We start from the raw sequence: 19,689 nt of genomic DNA, 5'->3' as shown, positions 1-19,689 counted from the left end.
TATACTCATTTGCTTGATGATTTCCCTCTTTCACTGGATAATCACCGAATGATTTATCACCTGCCTAAATCTACATGTTTTCTGCCTACCTAATTGTTGTTTAAAATTATTGTGTTTTTGAAACTAGAATTTCTTTCTGGTTCCTTCTGTATCTCTTAATTAATTAAATCTTATGAGAGATTATCATCATGTACTTCGTAGGTAATTTTGTTATAATTTTCTTGGGCCATTTTTAAATTAGCTAATTTAATGTATTCGGTAGGGTTGGTTTCAAATGGTCATTTTTGATTCCATTATCTTTGCATACTTTGTTTTTTTTTTAAGTTGGAAATTGGATATTTTAAATAGTGGCTATAAATAATGGTTCCTTTCCATTAGAATGTTGTGATTATTTGTTAGTGAGTTCTTCTGATTTAATTCCTTAAACTATGTATTCTTTATCATGTTGAACCTCTGAAGCTATACTTAGTTAAGCTAATGTTTACATGGAAATTTCAGTAAACATCTGGCAATGATTAGTCAGTCCTTTATTTTATTTATTTATTTTTTTCATGGGTCATGAGGCTTGAACTTGGCCTATACACTGTCCCTGAGCTCTTCAGCTCAAGGCTACTGCCCTACCCTTGAGCCAATCCCTACTTCCCATTTTTTATGCCTTATTCTTTTTTTCTTTTTTCCATATATTTTTTATTGTAATTAATAGAAGGGTTACATTATATTCACCAGATAGAAGGCGCGTTACTTCACAAACATTGATACCTTTCTCATGTCTTGGTCCCCATTTCCCTCCGCCACCCACACCCCTCATCTTGTTTTCCTCCCTTCCCTATCCGAATTCAAATAACCAAATACGTATATATACAGTATATCAGATAACCAGGTGAAATACTGTAACAATATGAGATAACCAAGAGACAGCAAAAGAGATGAGAGATAACATAGTATATTAAGGACAACAATCACTCATTATATAGCTTATGTTTCTATATCCTGGAGGTCCTTTCATTTAGCCTTATTCTATATGGCCTTGTGTATCTAGGTTTTGTTCTATTGTAAATCTCTTCTAGGAGAGCCCAAGGTTTCTACTGATTGTGAAAAATGAGGGAAACCATTGAGCTTATGTTACTTTGAGTCTGGCTTACTTCACTTAATATGATGTTTTCTCTTTCCATTTCCTTACAAATGGGGTGATGCCGTTCTTTCTAACAGCAGCATAGAATTCCATTGTGTATAAATACCACATCTAGTTGATCCACTCATCAACTGAGGGGCATGTGGGTTGGTTCCATATCTTTGCTATGGTAAATAGTTCTTTCTATGCCTTATTCTTAAGCCAAGCCCCACTTCCTGTTTTCTAGAGATTAATTGGAGATAAGAGTGTCAGGTTCTTTTGTGCCTGGGCTGGTTTTGAACATTGATCCTCAGATCTCAGCTTCCTTAGTAGCTAGGATTACAGATGTGAGCCACTGCGCCTAGCTAGTCCTTTATTTATGCTGTGTACATGTTTTGGCATATGTTTACTTTGTGTCCAGGGAGTTAATGGTTCTTCCTTAGCATTAGCTTTGTGCTGTGTGTAGAACTTCATTTCCAGTCAGAGGTGATAACTTGAGACTTCCTGTTGTTTTTTGAGCATAAACACTGTCCTGGATATGCAGACAGTTCTATGTATACAGGAAAGCTTTGGTTTTCTTAGGAATATGTCAGAGCATTCTATGTAATATTCTGTAGGAATGGGTCAGAAATGTGGAAATGGCGTTATGTGAGAATGTCATTCACCAGATTTTTTTCTCTTAAGGTTTTTAGTTAACTTAATGCTTTCCCCAATATACCCATTGTATCAGGCTGTCTTCAAGTCAATTAAAGCAGCTAGAGAATAGGATCATTTAGGAAAGTGCTTGACATGTCCAGTAATGGCAGTTCTTGAGAAGGAAGGCTTAAGGACATTTTAATCTTGCCTTCCTCTCTCCAGTAACTTCCAGGCTAATGAACCTCCTTATAACTTCAGATTATTACTGTTCAAGGACGATTAGAGCTGGGAAGAGTGTATAGTAATGAGGAAAGTTTAAGAAATGCTACAAGGTTACTGTTCTTACCAAGTATATTAGCTTGATAAGATTTCTCTAACAATCCAGAAGAAATGTCTCACAGTTCTGGAACCTGTGTCCAAAGTGTAGGGGCTTGACAGAACTGATTACCCTGAAGGCTATGAGAGAAAGATCCTGTTGCAGAAGGCCATTTTCTCCTTACATGTATTGATATTGTCTTTCTTTCTGTATTTGTGTATTTGTCTATTTTACAAAGACATCAGTCATATTGGATTGGGACCAAGACTAATAACTCAGTTACACTTTGACTTCTTTAGAAAGGCATCTCCAAAGAAATTCACATTCTGACGTATTAGGGATTAGGACTTAAATATGTGAATGGGGTAGGAGAGGGAAGAGTTCAACCCACTTATACTGGCACTCAATTCCATGATTGATGAAAGTCTCCTTAATTTGTAGAATTTTGAAAATGCTTATGCATATTACTTTTACCTAAGATATAATTTTTGGAGTATTTTAACCTATTGTTTTCACTGATTTTCTCAACTATACCCTTTAAACTTTGACATTGCTTTATCTTTTTATTGCTTTATCATAATGGATAATATTAGATTTACTTGTAAAACATTTAATATTTTAATCCATCAGGCAGTGTTTATAATATGCAGATTACTTTTAATTTTTAGATTGTTATTTCATTAGCACCATCTGGCTGATTTCAATTTACTTTAACTTATTTTCTTTTGTGCCTAGAGTTTCATTAGTTTTTTTCTGCTATACAAGGTACTAGCATTTATCCTCTATATTGACTATTTTTCTGTTCTGTGATCTGTTCTTTAACTTTTTCACTTTTTACTTGATTTCTTTTAGTTTAGTTTTCTGTTTTTATTTATTCTCAGAACAATTTATTCAGTGTTGTTTCTTCAGAGGTTTGTTACACTCTTAGTTTACTTAATTTTTGGTTTGTGTATGATGAATACCAATTCACATATCTTTTTTTGAACCTGCTCAAAAGTTTTATGGGTCTTTTAAATACAGGAGTAGAAGTTCAGCCTTATAGGACCAGAGTTGTTTTTAAGCTCCCCAAAATAATGCTTTAAGTGTCTGTACCAGGTCATAGCTGAAGTTTTGCAGCTGAAATTGAGTGCGCCAATTCTTCCACACCCTGACTAGCACAAAATGGTAGCTTTAGTCCAAACAGTAAATATAGATTAATAGCTGGGAACCAGTGGTTCATACCTGTAATTCTACATACTTAGAAAACTGAGATCTGAGCATCAGGTTTGAAGCTAACACAGATTCTTAAATCTTCACTTAACCAGCAAAAAGACAGAAGTGAGGTATGGCCCAAGTGGTAGAGCACCAGTCTTGAGAGAAAAAGCCCAGTGAGAGCAAGAGGAACTGAGTTTAAGCTCCAATCCATCCCTACCACCCCATGCACTATATATGTATCCCATGTATATATATTAAATATATATGTATATGTATATGCACACATATATAAATATATACATATATTTACACATACACACACATATATATATATACATACACACATAAAAATTTGTATTTATGCTGCTAGGTTACCACTGTACTTCTTTGTGTTTCTTGGATTTTTTTTTTTTTTTTTGACTGTCCTGGTCTTGAGCTCAGGGCCTGAGCATTGTCCTTGGACTTTCTCAAGGCTAGAGCTCTACCACCTGAGACTCAGCACCATTTCCGGCTTTTGTCTATGTATGTACCAAGGAATCGAACCCGGGTCTTTGTACATGTTAGGCACACACTCTCCCACTTGGCCAGACTCCCAGCCTTGAATTTTTTAAAGAAGTTACTTTTGTATCATTTATATTGTAATAATTATTCATCATTATAGCAAGTACCTTCTCAAATTGAAATCTTAATTTGGCTTATATTGTCTAGGACAGAACAAAAATTGGTCATAGTTAAGGAGTTTAGTTTTATATTTTTATGCTTGTGTTTTTAGTATTAAATAATTTTAAGGTATTCTATATTTATTTCAATAACAGCTTACCTTAAGGCCTTTAGTTTATTTGGAATTATATTTTTGTATATTATATGATATTTAAATTTAAGTTTAACTTGCATGTATATTGAAATAAAATTTCATCATGTTACTAATAAATCTGTATTTCCTCTAGGGAATAAAGATCTCTCATATATCAGTGTTTCATATTTAGTTTTCCTCAAAGTAAATATATTAGTTTTTGTTCATATACCATACTACTGTATTTTATCTAGTGTAGGTTTGTAGCATTTCAATAATTTGTATTGTTATCCTTTTCTTTTGGAGAATTGTTATATGTTTAAAGTTCTAACCTTCCAAATACATTTTAAAATCTGTACACAGTGTTTTTTGAAACACTTTTGTGGCTTTACTTATAACTTTATTAATATACATAAATATGATATGTTGGCATTTAAAATTGTTTAACTGTATATTACCATTATAGTGCTATGTTAATGAGCTATACAAGTGAAAATCACAATCACAAAGGAATGACAGTGCTATTGACTTGGTTTGGGCAGAGAATGTGAAAATCATACTCAGATCAGGGGAGAGGCCAAATCAGGTACATACTAGGAGATGAAAATTTATTAAAGAGACATTTCTTAAGGAAGTTAGAACTAAAGGTTGAACTAAGGAAAGTCAAGTAGATATAAGAAAAAGAAGAGTATGAATTAATGAAAGAGATCACAAAAGAGTTATAGAGCTGAACACTGGCGGCTCACTCAGAAATCTTATCTAATCAGGAAGCTGAGGACTGGAGGATTTCAGTTTCCCACTAGTCTGAGCAAAAAAATTCTCCTTGATTCTAATTCTAATTGCAGAAAACTGGGCTGCAGGGGTGGTTCAAGTGACTGAGAACTAATATGAGGAAGCATGCCAAGTGAGTATAAGGCCTCTGACTTTAAGCCCTTGTTTTAAAAAAAACCATCGAGCAATAGAGTACTGAATATCAAATGCTATTCTTGAAACAATACATAAATATTTGGCAAATGTTTTCATGAGAAAATGATGAAAGTACAAAAGTGTATTATAAGTTAGCAGGAAAATAAAACCATAATCTGAAAATCTTAATAATAAATTTGAATAGCTCCTATAATACACATTTTGAAAGTAAATTACTTAGTAAGCTGGTAACCAATTAAACTTGACATTACTGGTAATCCAAATTTTGTTTTCCTTTTCTTTGCCATGAATGGAGGTGGGGGAAGGTTAATACAGTCAAAATATGCTATATACATGTGTGAAAGTGGAACAGGGAGACAATTTGAATTGCTTTGGAAAGGGGAGAGTAAGGATGAGAGAAAATGAGGAAAAGATGTTGTGTATACAAATGAAACATGTTGAAAAATGAAATGCCTTTGTGCAATGAATTGGTGTTAATTAAAAAGACATAGCCAGTAAAGTGAACTATGTACTCTTTTAGAGAAATTTATTTTTAATTATATTTTTATTATCTTTAAGTAGTTATACAAAGGAGTTACCATCCAACAAATCTGTTTATAAGTACAGTGTATTTAGAAAAATTTCTTGGTCTTTTCATGTTTCAGTGAGAACTTTAGGTATCTACCTGTTACTTTGATATAGCTGTGAGCAAAATCCCTGGAAGAGCAGCTTAAAGGAGGAAAGATTTATTTTAGCTCATGGATTGAGAGGGTTCAGTCCATAACCATTTGGGTTCCACGTTTCTGAGCCTATATTCAGTGTATTGCACAACTACCCTAGAGGTCACAGTATTTGACAGAGGCTCTTCACTTCATGGTGGTGAGGAAGAAGACATGAAGGACATACTCCAGGGACCTACTACCTTAATCTAGTCCCACTTTCCAAAGTGTCCAGAATCTCTGAATATAGCACCAGTATCTGAGGACCCCAGTGTTCAACATGGGAGCCTACTGGAGTATTTCATATAAATATGAAGTACTAAATAATGAATATTGAATATATAATAGTATTAAACACTTGACATGGTTAATACAAAGGGTAGCAGTGGAAAATTATATATAGTTACATTTATGAACATAGTTTTAAGGATCATGAGGAAATTTGCGATTGAATCCAACTATAATTAAGTAAAGAAGAAGGACCTATTAGAAACCTATTAGAAAGTCTATCAGTTTATCTCAGATATTCAATTAAAAATGCAAGAAGAAAAATTCAAATGATTGTCTCAACCAAGATAGAAAAAATAGTTAAAATGTACTAACATTTGATGATTACAAAAAACAACAATAGAGGGGAAATCATGGAAGGATATGGCTATTAAAAAGTATGTCACTAATCTTTATCCTCTATAGTAAAACTTTACAGGTAATGCATTAATTTGTTTAGCAGAATTTGATTCTCAAACCCTTTTTATTTTACTACTTTTTAAAAAATATTTGTATAGAGTGAGTTAGTGAAGAATTGTGAACATGTAGGTTCTAAAATTGTTGGTACTGAAAGCTTACTTATAAGTAAACTCAAAACAATTGAATCTTTACCATTTTTATTTTTTATTGTATTTTATTATAGGGGTAATGTATAATGTGTAATGTATAGAGTCAGATAATGGGTGCATTACTTCTTGAACCTTAATATCCCTTCTCATGTTTTTGTCTTCCTTTCCCTTCCTCCACCCCTGTTTTCCCCCTTCCCTTCTCTATTGCAAATAAACAAATAAGCATATATACAATATATAGTATGCTACTTTGGCTTAAATGTTGACACAGAGAACATTCTTAATATTTAAGATAAAGTATATATTTATTGACTTTTTAATCACATTTTTATTTTCATCCAGTATTTCATGTTATTTTCACTATAAGTAATGTATGTGTTCCTCTAATCTAAACTTACCTATGAGATCTGTACGATGTCTTTGAAAGCAGATAAAATCTAGAAATAGAATTATCTTAATACTCTAATTGTAATCACACTCTCAGAATAATATGTGAGTCTTTGAATAAAAAGAACCAACATATTATCTTCAGATACTTACAAATACTTACAGATACTTACAAATCCACCCATGCACATACATACACACACACACACACACACACACACACACACACACACACACACACACACGGACAAATAAAATACATTGTATTTGTTTAGTGTTAGTTACTTATATGTAACAAGTTTAGCTATCAAACTTCTAAATAAGAATCCAAAGAAATTCTGCACAAAAATGTAACCCAAACTGCAAAAATGTAAGGAATTATATAGAAATGATGAGCATAAACTACTATTGGAATATTTTAATATTGTATTTTCAGTGAGTGTATATGTCATGCTTCATCAAAAGAGTCCACATGTGCTATGTGTAACCAAGCGACTACGAAATGCTGAACTGATAGACCCATCATTCCAATGGCATGGGCCAAAAGGAAAGATTATTTCAGGTAGGATTTCATTTCACTTATCATAATTAAATAGATGCATCTGAAATGTGTTCAGAAGTAAAAGACTATTTGTATCTCATGAATGTATTCATTTCTTCAATTCTTTCCTTTTCAATCTCCTTCAAGAGTACCAATGTGGATGTATTAGCATTTTTTCCTCATCTTGTTTTATTGTCAGTATAGAGATAGAAGATTGAACTCTTCCGTAAAGTTCTCTAAACATCACTGTTCCAAATAACAATTATATCTAACACAGAAGTTACTGTTTATACGACTGATTGGAGGCTCTAGTCTCTGTTTACCTAGTTATTTATTTTGAAATACATATTTCGCTTTTGTTTTAGTTAAAGATTTTAGTTTCATAAAATCTGATTTATTTTAAAAAGTAATTAGCTGGTTTTATACCCCTATATGTGCTAGCAATACAGATTAATGAATTTTAATCCTAAAGCTCTGTTCAATGGGACATTTTTCTTCGAGGAAGTTTTCTTTATAAACCTTTAGAGGAAGATTCTTTTGATAAACTTTTGGTAGTTTGAGATAATACTAATGGGTTATTCACTCCTGTGGACTTTGTTAATCTTGGATAAAGAAAAATATATTGAATATTTATTCTGAACATGTTTTGATTTATGTCTTTATTGGAGTTGAGGGCTGTAAATTTTATAGCATTTATGTTGATTCTACATATCTTAAACTTTAGTTAATCTACATTTTAGGTCAACTAGCTAATCTATATTTTAGGTCAGGTACTTGTTCTTTTGAAGTGAATTACTCAATTCTTACTTAGCTGGTGACTATTTGGTAGATGGCATTGTGTTAGATTATGTGAGAGATGAAAAGATATAGTCTATACCAAACTACTGTGATACACTAAGAACAATTGTGCTCTGTGCTCATGAAATTGACAAAGGTCAGTGAAAGAAATCTTGAGTTTGGGCAGCGAATATAAATCAATGAAATAGTCCAGATGTGAAAGTACTGAATACTAAAATATAATTGAATTTTATTTTATGCTATCATAGCAACACATAATTGTAATTGAAGGATTGTAATTGTGTATATATATTAAAGCTTGCTGTAAGCTAAATACTAGGAATGCTTAAGTATTGGACTTTTCTGATGTGTTTGTTGCTGTTTGATTTGGAAATTGAAATTTGAGACATTTCCTTATTTAAAATGTCATACCAGAGCCAGGCATTGGTTTATGCTTTCAATGCTAACTACTCAAGAGGCTGAGATCTGGAGTATTGTGATTTGAAACCAGTCTGAAAAGGAAAGTCTGCTAGATTCGATCTCCAAGGTAACTAGCTAAATGCAAGGTTGGAAGATGATTCAAATGGTAGATCACCAGCTGTGAGTAAGTGTAATGAGCTTGAGGCTCCTGCATTCAAGCTCCAGTAACCCGCATAAAAATATATACCAAGTCTTGCTATTTACATTTTGAAGTATAATATGTGCTTTAATTTATCCCTGAACTGAAAAAAAATGGGAGCAGCAGTTTATTTACTTCCATAATGGGAAAATAATGTTTATTTAAAAATGTAATTGTTCCTAGGTGAGAATAATTGCTCTATACTTTGGTATGCCAAAGATAGTTTGAGTAAAATTTTGATGAAAAAAGCATATGTGTGTGCATATTCCTTTGGAAAAATACATTATTAAAATGTAAAGTATATATAATAAATCTTAGACTTGGTCTTGCCTTTTTCTCTGTATTGTTTATTCAAAAGATAATGCATTTATTGTAGCAAGTTTTGTCTTTTACTTCAAATCTAACACTTTTCTGATTAATACATTGTTTTCACAGTGTATACAGTTTTACACTTTTCTAAATGTTCACATAAACATATATAAGCACATAAGTATACATATACTTTGTTTTTACCCATAGCATCACTTTTTATAGTTTTAGCACAAAGATCCTCAGATTTCTACAAGTTGGATTACTTCCTTGAATGTTTTAATTTCTACCTAATAACATGGGTTTTGATACTTTAAATACTATATTAAGTAGCTTTAATTATTCCCCATTTTGACTGTTATTTTCATTATCTTTGATAACACAAAACCTCAATGAAATTATAATCCTATGGGGTTTTTTTTGTTTTTGTTTTTTTTTTTTTTGTGGGTCATAAGGCTTGAACTCGGCCTGGGTGCTGTTCCTGAGCTCTTCAGCTCAAGTTGAGCCAAGCCCTACTTCCCATTTTCTAGAAGTTAATTGGAGATAAGAGTCTCAGGTCCTTTTGTGCCTGGGCTGGCTTTGAACCTTGATCCTCAGGTCTCAGCCTCCAGAATAGCTAAGATTACAGGCATGAACCACCTCGCCCAGCTGCTTGTAGATTTTTTAATGTGGGTAAAATAATTTAATATTTTCTTATCTTTTTAGTGTGTTTAGATTATGTAGTAATGTGCCTTCATTTCCTTGTGATATTTATTTATTTATTTATTCCTTTTTTGATTAGTCTTGAGCTTAAGCTCAGGGCCTGAGGACTGTCCTTGGATTTTTCTCAAGGCTAGAACTCTTACCACTTGAGCCTCAGCACCACTTCTGGCTTTTTCTAAGTATGTAGTACTAAGGAATCGAACCTGGGTCTTTGTGCATGCTAGGCAAGCACTCTACCACTAGGCCAAACTCCCAGCCCGATTGTGTGCTTATTATTGTAGTTCTAGCCCGATTGTGTGCTTATTATTGTAGTTCTAACTATCTGCTTAACTGTTTTATCAGCCTTTTTCAAAGGCCTAGCTTTTGTTTTCATTGATTTTTCTGTTTTTAACTATTGATATCTTGTATTGGTATTGTTTTCTTAGTTTTGTTTACTTTGTGTTTAATTTGTTCAGGTTTTTGTTTTCAGATTTTAGAGTTCTAGATTGGCAATTTAAAAACAAATTCCAAAGGAAAGGGAAAGAGAGGAGTATGTTTTGCTTGAGTTTGAGTTAAGGGCCTTCATATAGCACTAGGATCTTTCAGCATCCTGAATGTATATTATGTTTGTTAGCATAATTTTTAATAACAAGTCTGCTATGATTCTTCTCTCTGTAAAACCGTGACCTTCTTATGTTTTTTTAAATAAATGTAGCTTTCTTATATGAAGCTTTTTTCCTTTTCAGCAATTTGAATTTTATGTTTATTTGGTTTTTAAAATTCATTCTGCTTGGTGTTATCTAAGAATTTTGATCTGTAGTTTGATGTCATTAATTTTTGGAAATTTCAACTGTTTATTTCATCAGGTATTCTATCTACCTCATTCTGTTTCACTCCTGATAAAATTCCTTGAGATACCCATCACATTTACATATACTTTTCAATATAATTACATAGATCATGAACTGTTCTTCCTTTTTCTTCTCCTTGTATTTTAGGTTAATAATTTCTTTTGAACCATCTTAAAATTCATTGATTTCCTCATTGTATGTATGTGTCTGTTTAGGAACCCACTGCAGGATATTTCATTTGTATTGTATAGAATCTTTTGCATGGTATTGTATGTAGTATATTTTCTTTCTTTCTTTGGTTTTTATTTTCAATGTTGCTTTCATGTTTTTTTCTATAGTTGGAATTCTGTGTTAAAACCACTTACCTAATTTTATATGTCCTCTGTATTTTCTTTATTTTATCACATTACTTAGTTGATGCCAATGATTAATCGTCTGGTTTTGAATATTTCTCGACCTTTATTTTTTGTATTTTATGAGTCTTTTAGTTTATATTTTTGGGTAATGTTGAACATCTTGAATGGGATAGTAAATATTTTGAGGTAATTCGTTATATCTGCTTTTAGGTATACTTTTTTCCCCTTGCTAATCTTTAGTGTAGAGGTTTTGTCTTAATTTAGTCGATTGTTCTGACTTTGGTGCTAGTTGTTGCTGTGATTATAGTTAAGGACATCAAAATATACAAAGGCTCTTAAAATGGTTTTTGGTACAGCCTGTTCCACTAGATTATTTCCTCTAGTGTATATTTTTTTTTTACTTAGTTTGGTTTCTTCTTTTGTGATGCTTCTCCTAAAAGACTGACTTGCCTTTCTCTCTTTCTTTCTGTCTGCCCGCCCCCCCTCCCCACAGCTACACCAACTTTATTCCACTGCTATTTTTAATAGAAAGTGACACTGATATTCTCATTAAGCTTTAGTCTTTGGCAGACAGTGTCATTAGGTCTTCGAATTTGGCTTTTACAATAGTTCGAGCTGCTCCCCTGGCTATAATTTGTCCTAGCTTATCATTTTTTTCCTGATTCTTTCATGTAAATGACACACTTTTTAAAAACCTATTTCCTGCCTGAGCTTCAACACTTTTCTTCAGTATTCTAGATGACAAGTGTTTGTTGTTGTTGGTACCAGGACTCAGTTCAGGATCTCAAGCTTGCTAGACTTGCTTGCTTAAGGCTGGTGCTCTACTCCTTGGTCATATAGTCTAGCCCTGTTGTTTGTTTGTTAATTTGGAAATGGAATTTAACGATCATTTCTATCAGAACAAGCTTCAAACCATGATCCTTAGTCTCAGCCTTCTAAGTAAGTAGGACTACCAGAGTGAGCCCTTGGTGCCCTACTAGGTACTAGGTATCAGTTGTTTTTGTTTTTGTTTTTTTGGTCAATTGTAGGGCTTGAAGTAGGTATCAGTTTTTATATCCTCTCTTCCTGTTCCTGTGGGGGAAATGGCTGTGAGTGGAGTTTGGTAGGTTGCTATACTAATGGGAAGCTCGTGCTTCCTTGATCTCTTTTAGAAGGGTCTGAAGGTACTTGTGAATGAAAGAACTTTAAGGGGCCAACTCCTCCTTACTCTGTGGTCTGCAGGTGCTCTGTACTTGGCTTTCAGCGATTTATCATGAGATTTAAGGTGAACTTTTTACATACTTATAATGGTAACTAAACTAAATGCTCAGCTTTTCTGTCCTTGGTAAGTTCAGGAAATATTGTTTTTTGGAAGTTTTTTCCTATGCTTTTTTTCTCATAACGGTGGAACTGTTACTCATTCACTTTCTATACATGAGCTAAAATTTGTAAGAACTAAGCTCGTTTCCAAAAACAAATTATAATTAAGTTATGCTTACCTTTTGTCATACAACTTGAGAGCTATAAGGCATAGGCTTTTAAAGATCTAGTTGAACTACCACCTCTGTGGATTTTTAGAAAATCAAAACAATAAGTAAAAATTTAGTAAAGCAGCTTTAATAAACTTTATTGTAGGAGTTTTTGATACTTTTTCTGATACCTGTGCCATGTATGTATCCCTTGGCTTTATGACTCTCCATTCAGAGTTGGAACTATAAAATGATCTATAAAATGAAAAGATCTAGGAAATGATCAGTGATAAGTGATATTATAGAATGGGTTCTCATATTGACAGTATGAAATTTTCTAGTTACTTTTCCAAAGTGTACTTTCTAAAAAAGTACATGGAAGTAGAAAGCTATTCAGCTTTCTAGCTTTATGTTAAACATTGTAGTAGACATTTGGATACAACACACATACATAGACACACCACTGGTGGTACTTTTTGTGTGGGATGCTTTCATTTCAAGTTATTGCCACGAAGTATATGGCAAATAGATAATATGATATTCTAAAATTTGTTTAAAATTTATGGTAACCTTTTCTGTATTACTGTGAGGTATTCATTATTTGCTGAAGTATATAGGAAACATTTGGATGACACTAGTTTGTTTTAGAAAATAGCTCAAGATAAACATTTATCAAAAGATATTCAGGAAAAATAGACACTATAATGGAAATATATTCTAAGTTTATATCACATATTTCAGCTTCCCCTAGGATATAGAAGTGGGAATTCCCAAGGCATAAGGCTCTATATAAATTCCTTGAGGGTGGGTATATCAATATATTCATTTCTCCTTCATATATGAAATGGGGCATTGTATGTCCTAGAAACTGAAATATTTAACAATAATGAAATTTAACTACTAAAAGATGTAGCTTTTGTCTCAGCTTGTAAGACAATTTCAAATTTAAATTTTAAGCATTGTACCATTAATGCAAATAGAAAAAGATAATAATTTCCTGAAATAGTCCTTTCAATTATGATTAAATCATTTAAGCATATTTAAAAATTTTATGATGTTTAGATGTAAAACTGTAGTAACGAGCATTAAGAATAACATGTTTCATGATTTATAGATTTCTAAAAAGATACGTTAGAGTTTCTTGTATTTTCTATATAAACAACCCTGTAGATAAGCTGTCATATATTACAAATTTTCACTGCACAAATGAAGGAGCTGGACTTCAGAAAGATGAAGTGTTATTCTAAAATTATGTGGTGTGTGACGGATCATAGTAATTTTAAAACATGGGTCTTAATGTCGGGGAGGTAGATTCATTTTCCACATCACAGCAGAGTCTTCTTCAAAGAAGTATGTTGAAAAAAAAAGTCTCTAACTCCAACACTGCCATATTTAGGATTTGTTAAATGTGGGCAGGTCTTATTATTTAATCTTCTTTTTTTTTTTTGCACCTATAATCCTTGAGCTTGCAACCTTAATCCTATGTTATAATACAGGATATCTAGTTTTTCCTTTTTATTTCTAATAATCTTTATTCTAAGTATGCAATTTTATCTGTTACATGTACATACTTTAAACTACTGAAGCCTTTAACTCATCATTAAAAAATATAAAAATTTCCAAGTTATATATGTATGTACACTATATGATATGTATCTTCTGTATTATATATATTATATAGATAGGTTTTGTGCATATATTTTCATCCACACATACACATACAACATTGATTAACTTTGGTTAGTGAAAATTTTACACTAAAAAGTTCATCCTGGCACGCTCTGTCAACAAGCAACAGATACACTGTGAGGTTAAACCAGCAACTCCTTTCAGTAACCTTAAAGATAAAGGTTTTAGTCTGCTTGAACATGTTTTGGTACTTTATCTCTCTACTGTAATTTAAACAACTATGTGTTATTTCTTTCTTAGAAAACAGCACTGCACAAGTAACATCCACAGGAAGCCTTGTATTCCAGAATTTTGATGAGAGTATGAGTGGAGTTTACACATGTTTCCTGGAGTATAAACCTACTGTGGAAGAAATTGTTAAAAGTCTTGAACTAAAATATATTGTATATGGTAAGAAATGAATTTAATTGTATTTTAACATTTATATTTTAAAGGGTTCATATTTTAATGGGTTTGTTTTAAAGAGGCTTTGTTTTTTTTAGCCTCTTAAAAATACAGGCTGGTGCTGAGTGCCAAGTGGCGCATGCCTTTAATCCTATCTCCAATTCACCATTCAAAAACTGGAAATGGTGCTATGGTTCAAGTGGTAGAACACTAGCTTTGAGCGCAGAGTCCTCAGGGACAGTGTTTAGGCCCTCAGTTCAAGACCCACAAGAACAAAACGGGCCAGTAATTGTGACTCACACCTGTAAACCTAACTACTAAGGTTAGGCTGAAATCTGAGGATCACAGTTTGAAGCCAGCAGGGTAGGAAAGTCTCTGAGATGCTTATTTCCAGTTAACCTCTAGAAAATGGGAAGTGGCACAATGGCTCAAAGTGGAAGAGTACTAAACTTGAGTAGAAAAGTTTAGGAACAGTGCCCCAGCCCTGATTTCAATCCCCCTCCCCCATGACCAATCAAAAACAAACAAAAATATGACTGTGTTGTGTTTTTTCCAACAATGAAAGCACAGCCTATTTAGAGGGTATAGTCATTTTTCTTCATGGGAATGGTGGCATGTATACATCGCCATTTAGATTCATGAATGAAAACAGCCGTGTAGATCTATGCAAATCCACAATGTTATAGTTCTTATTGCCTTTTAACTTTTTAATTTATTTTTATTATCGTTAGAAAGTTGTACAAAGGGATTTCAATTCAGCATATAAATTTATGATTATGCTACTTATAAAGTCTAGCATATAGCCATCCTCAAAATTAAGATCATGAAACACCACTGTAAATCCCATGATAGCATTTTGAGCTATCAAAACATAATATTTGGGAGGACTAGCTTGAGAGTGGACAGAATTGTCTGAACAAGTTTTAATACATCAGAGGAAATGTGTGGTAGACAGAATACTGGCTCTCAAAATGGTCCATGTCTTATCTTCAGAAGTCGTTAACATGTACCCTAAGTGGGGAAAGGAACTTTGCCACATTCATTAAGTTAGAACTCTTGAGTTGGAGAGAGAGAGATTATTTGAACTGTACTGGGTGGGGAAGCAAAAGGGTCAAAGGCAGAAAAAGGAGATGTGAAGAAATGAGAGGTCTAAGTGATTTTCTTTGAAGATGGAGAAAGGACCATGAGCCAATAATGTCAGCAACCTCTAGTAGAGGAAATGGTATGAGTGGATTTTCCGTTGGGGTTTCCAGAAGGAGTGCGCCTTGGCTCTAGCCCAGTAAGACTCTTGACATCTGTTCTTCAGAACTGTAAGGTAATAGATGAGATGTTCGAAATCACTAAATTTGTGGTAAAGTGTTATAGTAGCAGTGAGAAACTGTATGACATTGTTTTTGTCGCTGATATGCCATACAACTAGCACAGGTATAAATGGTTTCCTGATAATTTTATCTTACTCAAAAAACGCAATTCTACTTTATTTTCTAGTAAGAAATTCTGTTAATTTTATCAAACAACTCATTGGTTTGAATCTTTCAGTCATTTCTTTTTTGTTACATTACAATTATATCCATCTTACTATTTAATCAGTTTATCATAAATATATGTGAAAATCTATCTTGAGTGTATATTCACAGAAGCTAACAACGGTAAAAATGCCTAAAATGAAAACCATTTTACAAGAATGATGATAGTAATATATATCCAATACAGTGAGGGTAGGAGTGTGTGTCAGGTCTAGATCCAAATACAATTTACATATGCACTGTTCTTATTAAATTTAGTTGATCTCTTCAATTTTTTATATATTCTTTAAAATTAATTTATTGGTTTTCTGGGAGCAAGTTTATAGAGCTCTTCTAGGGGTCATTTCAGAAATACCTTGGATCCAGTGTGTGAAATTTGTTGAGATGAAGATATTTATAGTATTATGTACTTAAGTCCTTTAATATTTTCTGTCATTGAATTTATTATTTATTCATTTATTTAGTGCCAGTCCTGGGCCTTGAATACAGGGCCTGAGCACTGTCCTTGGGCTTTCACAAGGCTAGAGCTCTACCACTTTAGCCACAGCACCACTTCCAGCTTTTTTCTATGTATGTGGTACTGAGGAATTGAATCGGGATCTTCATGCATGCCAGGCAATCACTCTACCACTAGGCCAAACTCCCAGCCCTTCATTTTATTTTATTGCCAGTTCTGGGACTTAAACTCAAGACTTGGGTGCTGTCCTTGGGCTTTCTTAAGGCTAGAGCTCTACTCCTTGAGCCACAGCACCACTTCTAGCTTTTTCTGTATATGTGGTACCTAGGACTCGAACCCAGGGCTTCGTGCATGCTGGGCCTGCACTCTACCATGTGGTCATGCTTCTGGTCAATTATTATTTTATTTTTCCTAATATTTTAAGATGGGTCAATAGACACTACTTCCTAATTTTAATTTGAAATATATTCTATTACTTCATTTCTTCTTGTGTCTACTTTTGTTCTTTTTTTAATGTTAACATTATTGTTTTGTAATTACTTGAGCTGTATCCTTAACTCATTTGTATAGTTAGCACATTATATTTATGTCAGGTAAATATAATTTTTATGTTTACTATTGTAATTTCTAAATATCTACTCATATTTAAAGTGACTTACACTTATTACTAGAGTTTTACTTATTTAAAGATATTTTAGAAATTTTCATTGTTTACTTTTACTTCACTAGGTTTTTATCACATTCCCTTCATAATAATATTCTTTCTCTATTGTTTTAATCTTTATTTCTGTGATACTAATTAAATCTGTTTACAATGCTAGTACTCCTTAATTTTATGGTTTATATCCTTAAATTTGCTTCACATATATTACATCTGGTATAGTTTATGTATGCTTATGGTATCAAATCTTTATTCAGATATGTTGTAACTGACACTAGTTTGTTCACCTAAAATATTTTACTTTCTAATACTGGTGTTTTTTTTTCATTGTGTTTCAGTGTCTATATATCTAGTTTTCAAAGCATCAGAGCTTAGTTTTTTTTTTAAATAATTTTCAGTAGTTCTGACCTTAATCACCTCATTTGGGTTTTTTATTTACAATATCTTTTTGTTAATATCGTTCTTTAAAATTTTGAGATATTATATTAAGTCTTATTATTGTAATTTAAGATTTGTTATTAAATTTATATAATGTTCTATCATAATAGCACACAAAATGATCTGTATAGTGTGTGTAATATGGTGCATCCCTTATAGTTTGCTGTCCTGCTATAGTTTTAATATCCTGTTACCTCTGACATCTTTTAACATGTTTATTTTTCCTTCTGTGAGTTTTCTATTTATATATTTCTGTTTTTCTAAATTTATTGTGTCCTTATTAGTTTCTTTTCTCTTCCTTCCCCTCTTTCTGATTTTCAAGAGTAACTTGCTACTTGGCAAGGTTGGTCTCAGCCTTCTAAGTGCTGGCTTTAGAGGTATATACCTCCACTCCTGGCTCTTGTTGCTTATTAATTACATTTTGAATCAGGTGTCCTAGATCACTAGTTATCAAATTATGGTCTAGGCTCCTTTAAGCACTTTCAAGAGGTTAGTGAGGTGAAAATTTATGAAAGTCTACTAAAATATTGTTGGCTGAGATTATAGTAGAAAAACTACTGGCACTCCTACCCCAAAGCATACACTAATAGAAACTAAGTCTTTACTAAAAAAAAATGCCCAGTTTTTTTCAAAGCCAATTTTTATTAAAAAGTAGGCATGGTCTTATTTAGAAATTCCTTTAAATATCACATATATTTTTCATGGTCTTTGGAAAAATGAGAAGCACACATGAAGTATATCTGTGTAAGAAAGATGAGATCTTGAGATAAGGTTTTCTGTGGTTTCTCAGGTATACCCCAGTTTTGTTTTGTTTTAATGTATCATTTTTTTTTCTGGAAAAAACTGCCACACTGGTTTTTCAGACTTTACTATGATAAATCTCTGGCAATAGCTGTTGACAATGAAATAAACGTGCTTTCAATGCAAGTTAGAATTTTGGAAACCTTATATGTGCTATGACAAACTTGTCAACTTCTTCATATATGAAACCATATGAATTTGACAGTATCACTTCTAATGCATCACAAAGTAGCATATCACTTTGTCTATTGGAATTGACAACGTTTAGAAGCTGGACCAATAATTTTTTTATGGTTTCTGCATAAGATTACCAAGCGTTACTTGCTCAGAGTGTCAGATGCTAATAATTAATTAATATGGTTAATACCCACATTAATATGGTTTCAGATGCTACCGTGTGTGTGTGTGTGTGTGTGTGTATGTGTGTGTGAAATAATTTCCATTTTTTACTGGCTCTACTGGGCTTTGAACTTGGGATCTTAGGCATTCTACTTGATATACTCTGCTATTTCATTCCTTTCTGTATTGGGTATTTTTCAAGTTGGAGTCTTCATTTCAGTCTGGCCTGGACTGAGGTATTTTTATTTGTGCTCTCAGGAGTCTCCGGGTTGACAGACACATGCCACCATGTCTAGCTGTTAGGCTGTTGGTCAAGATTGAGTCTCGACAGCTAATTTTATGTGCAGGCTGACTTTAAGCCACAATCCCCTGACCTCTGCTTCTCATAGCTAGAATTACAGGATTAGTTCACAATTCTTCCTGAAAAAATATTTTCTTTATGTTTTCAAATAAGTTTGTAACAGCTTAAATGTAGAAGCAGAAAAGACATAGCTGGGTTTTATTGAATTTAGAACAACAATCATAGATAATAATCCTTTTTCTGATTCCCTCTGAAAAGCTTAATATTTGTATTTTTATTTTTAGTGAATATTTATTTTTTTGAATTTTATTGATAGAAATAACATAACATGTCAATTTATTTATTTGATACAGAGTCTTACTACATAGCCCACGCTGTCCTTGAACTTGTGCTCTTCTTTCTCTGCCATTTAGAATTCTCTGAATTCTGGGGATTATAGGTGTGCATCACCTAATAGTCTTTTGAGACTATTCTTTCTAATAGGATGTCATTTCTCTATTGACTTTTATGTTTTTCTTCAAAGTGCAGTTATTCGAGGTTTTATGTGTCTCTTCTAAACTTTAGGCTGAGGCTTTTATTTTTGAAAGCACGTGCAGGATGACCAATGTGTTTG

At 32.8% G+C, this 19,689-nt stretch overlaps 1 protein-coding gene across 1 annotated transcript in view; it reads left to right on the top strand.

Annotated features, from left to right (window-relative positions):
• The window catches only part of Zpbp (zona pellucida binding protein), a gene marked incomplete at its 5' end in the record, with an annotated part of 81,853 nt that overhangs the window by 6,928 nt on the left and 55,236 nt on the right, over positions 1–19,689 (top strand). Inside the window, 2 exon segments of the mRNA XM_090332217.1 lie at positions 7,335–7,460; positions 14,410–14,559. Coding sequence (XP_090188343.1) covers positions 7,335–7,460; positions 14,410–14,559 — 276 coding nt within the window.

This window comes from Megascapheus bottae, chromosome 5 (assembly GCF_031878675.1).
Source record: "Megascapheus bottae isolate mThoBot1 chromosome 5, mThoBot2.hap1, whole genome shotgun sequence".
Taxonomy (NCBI): domain Eukaryota; kingdom Metazoa; phylum Chordata; class Mammalia; order Rodentia; family Geomyidae; genus Megascapheus; species Megascapheus bottae.
This window is presented reverse-complemented; position numbering and strand designations above follow the sequence as displayed.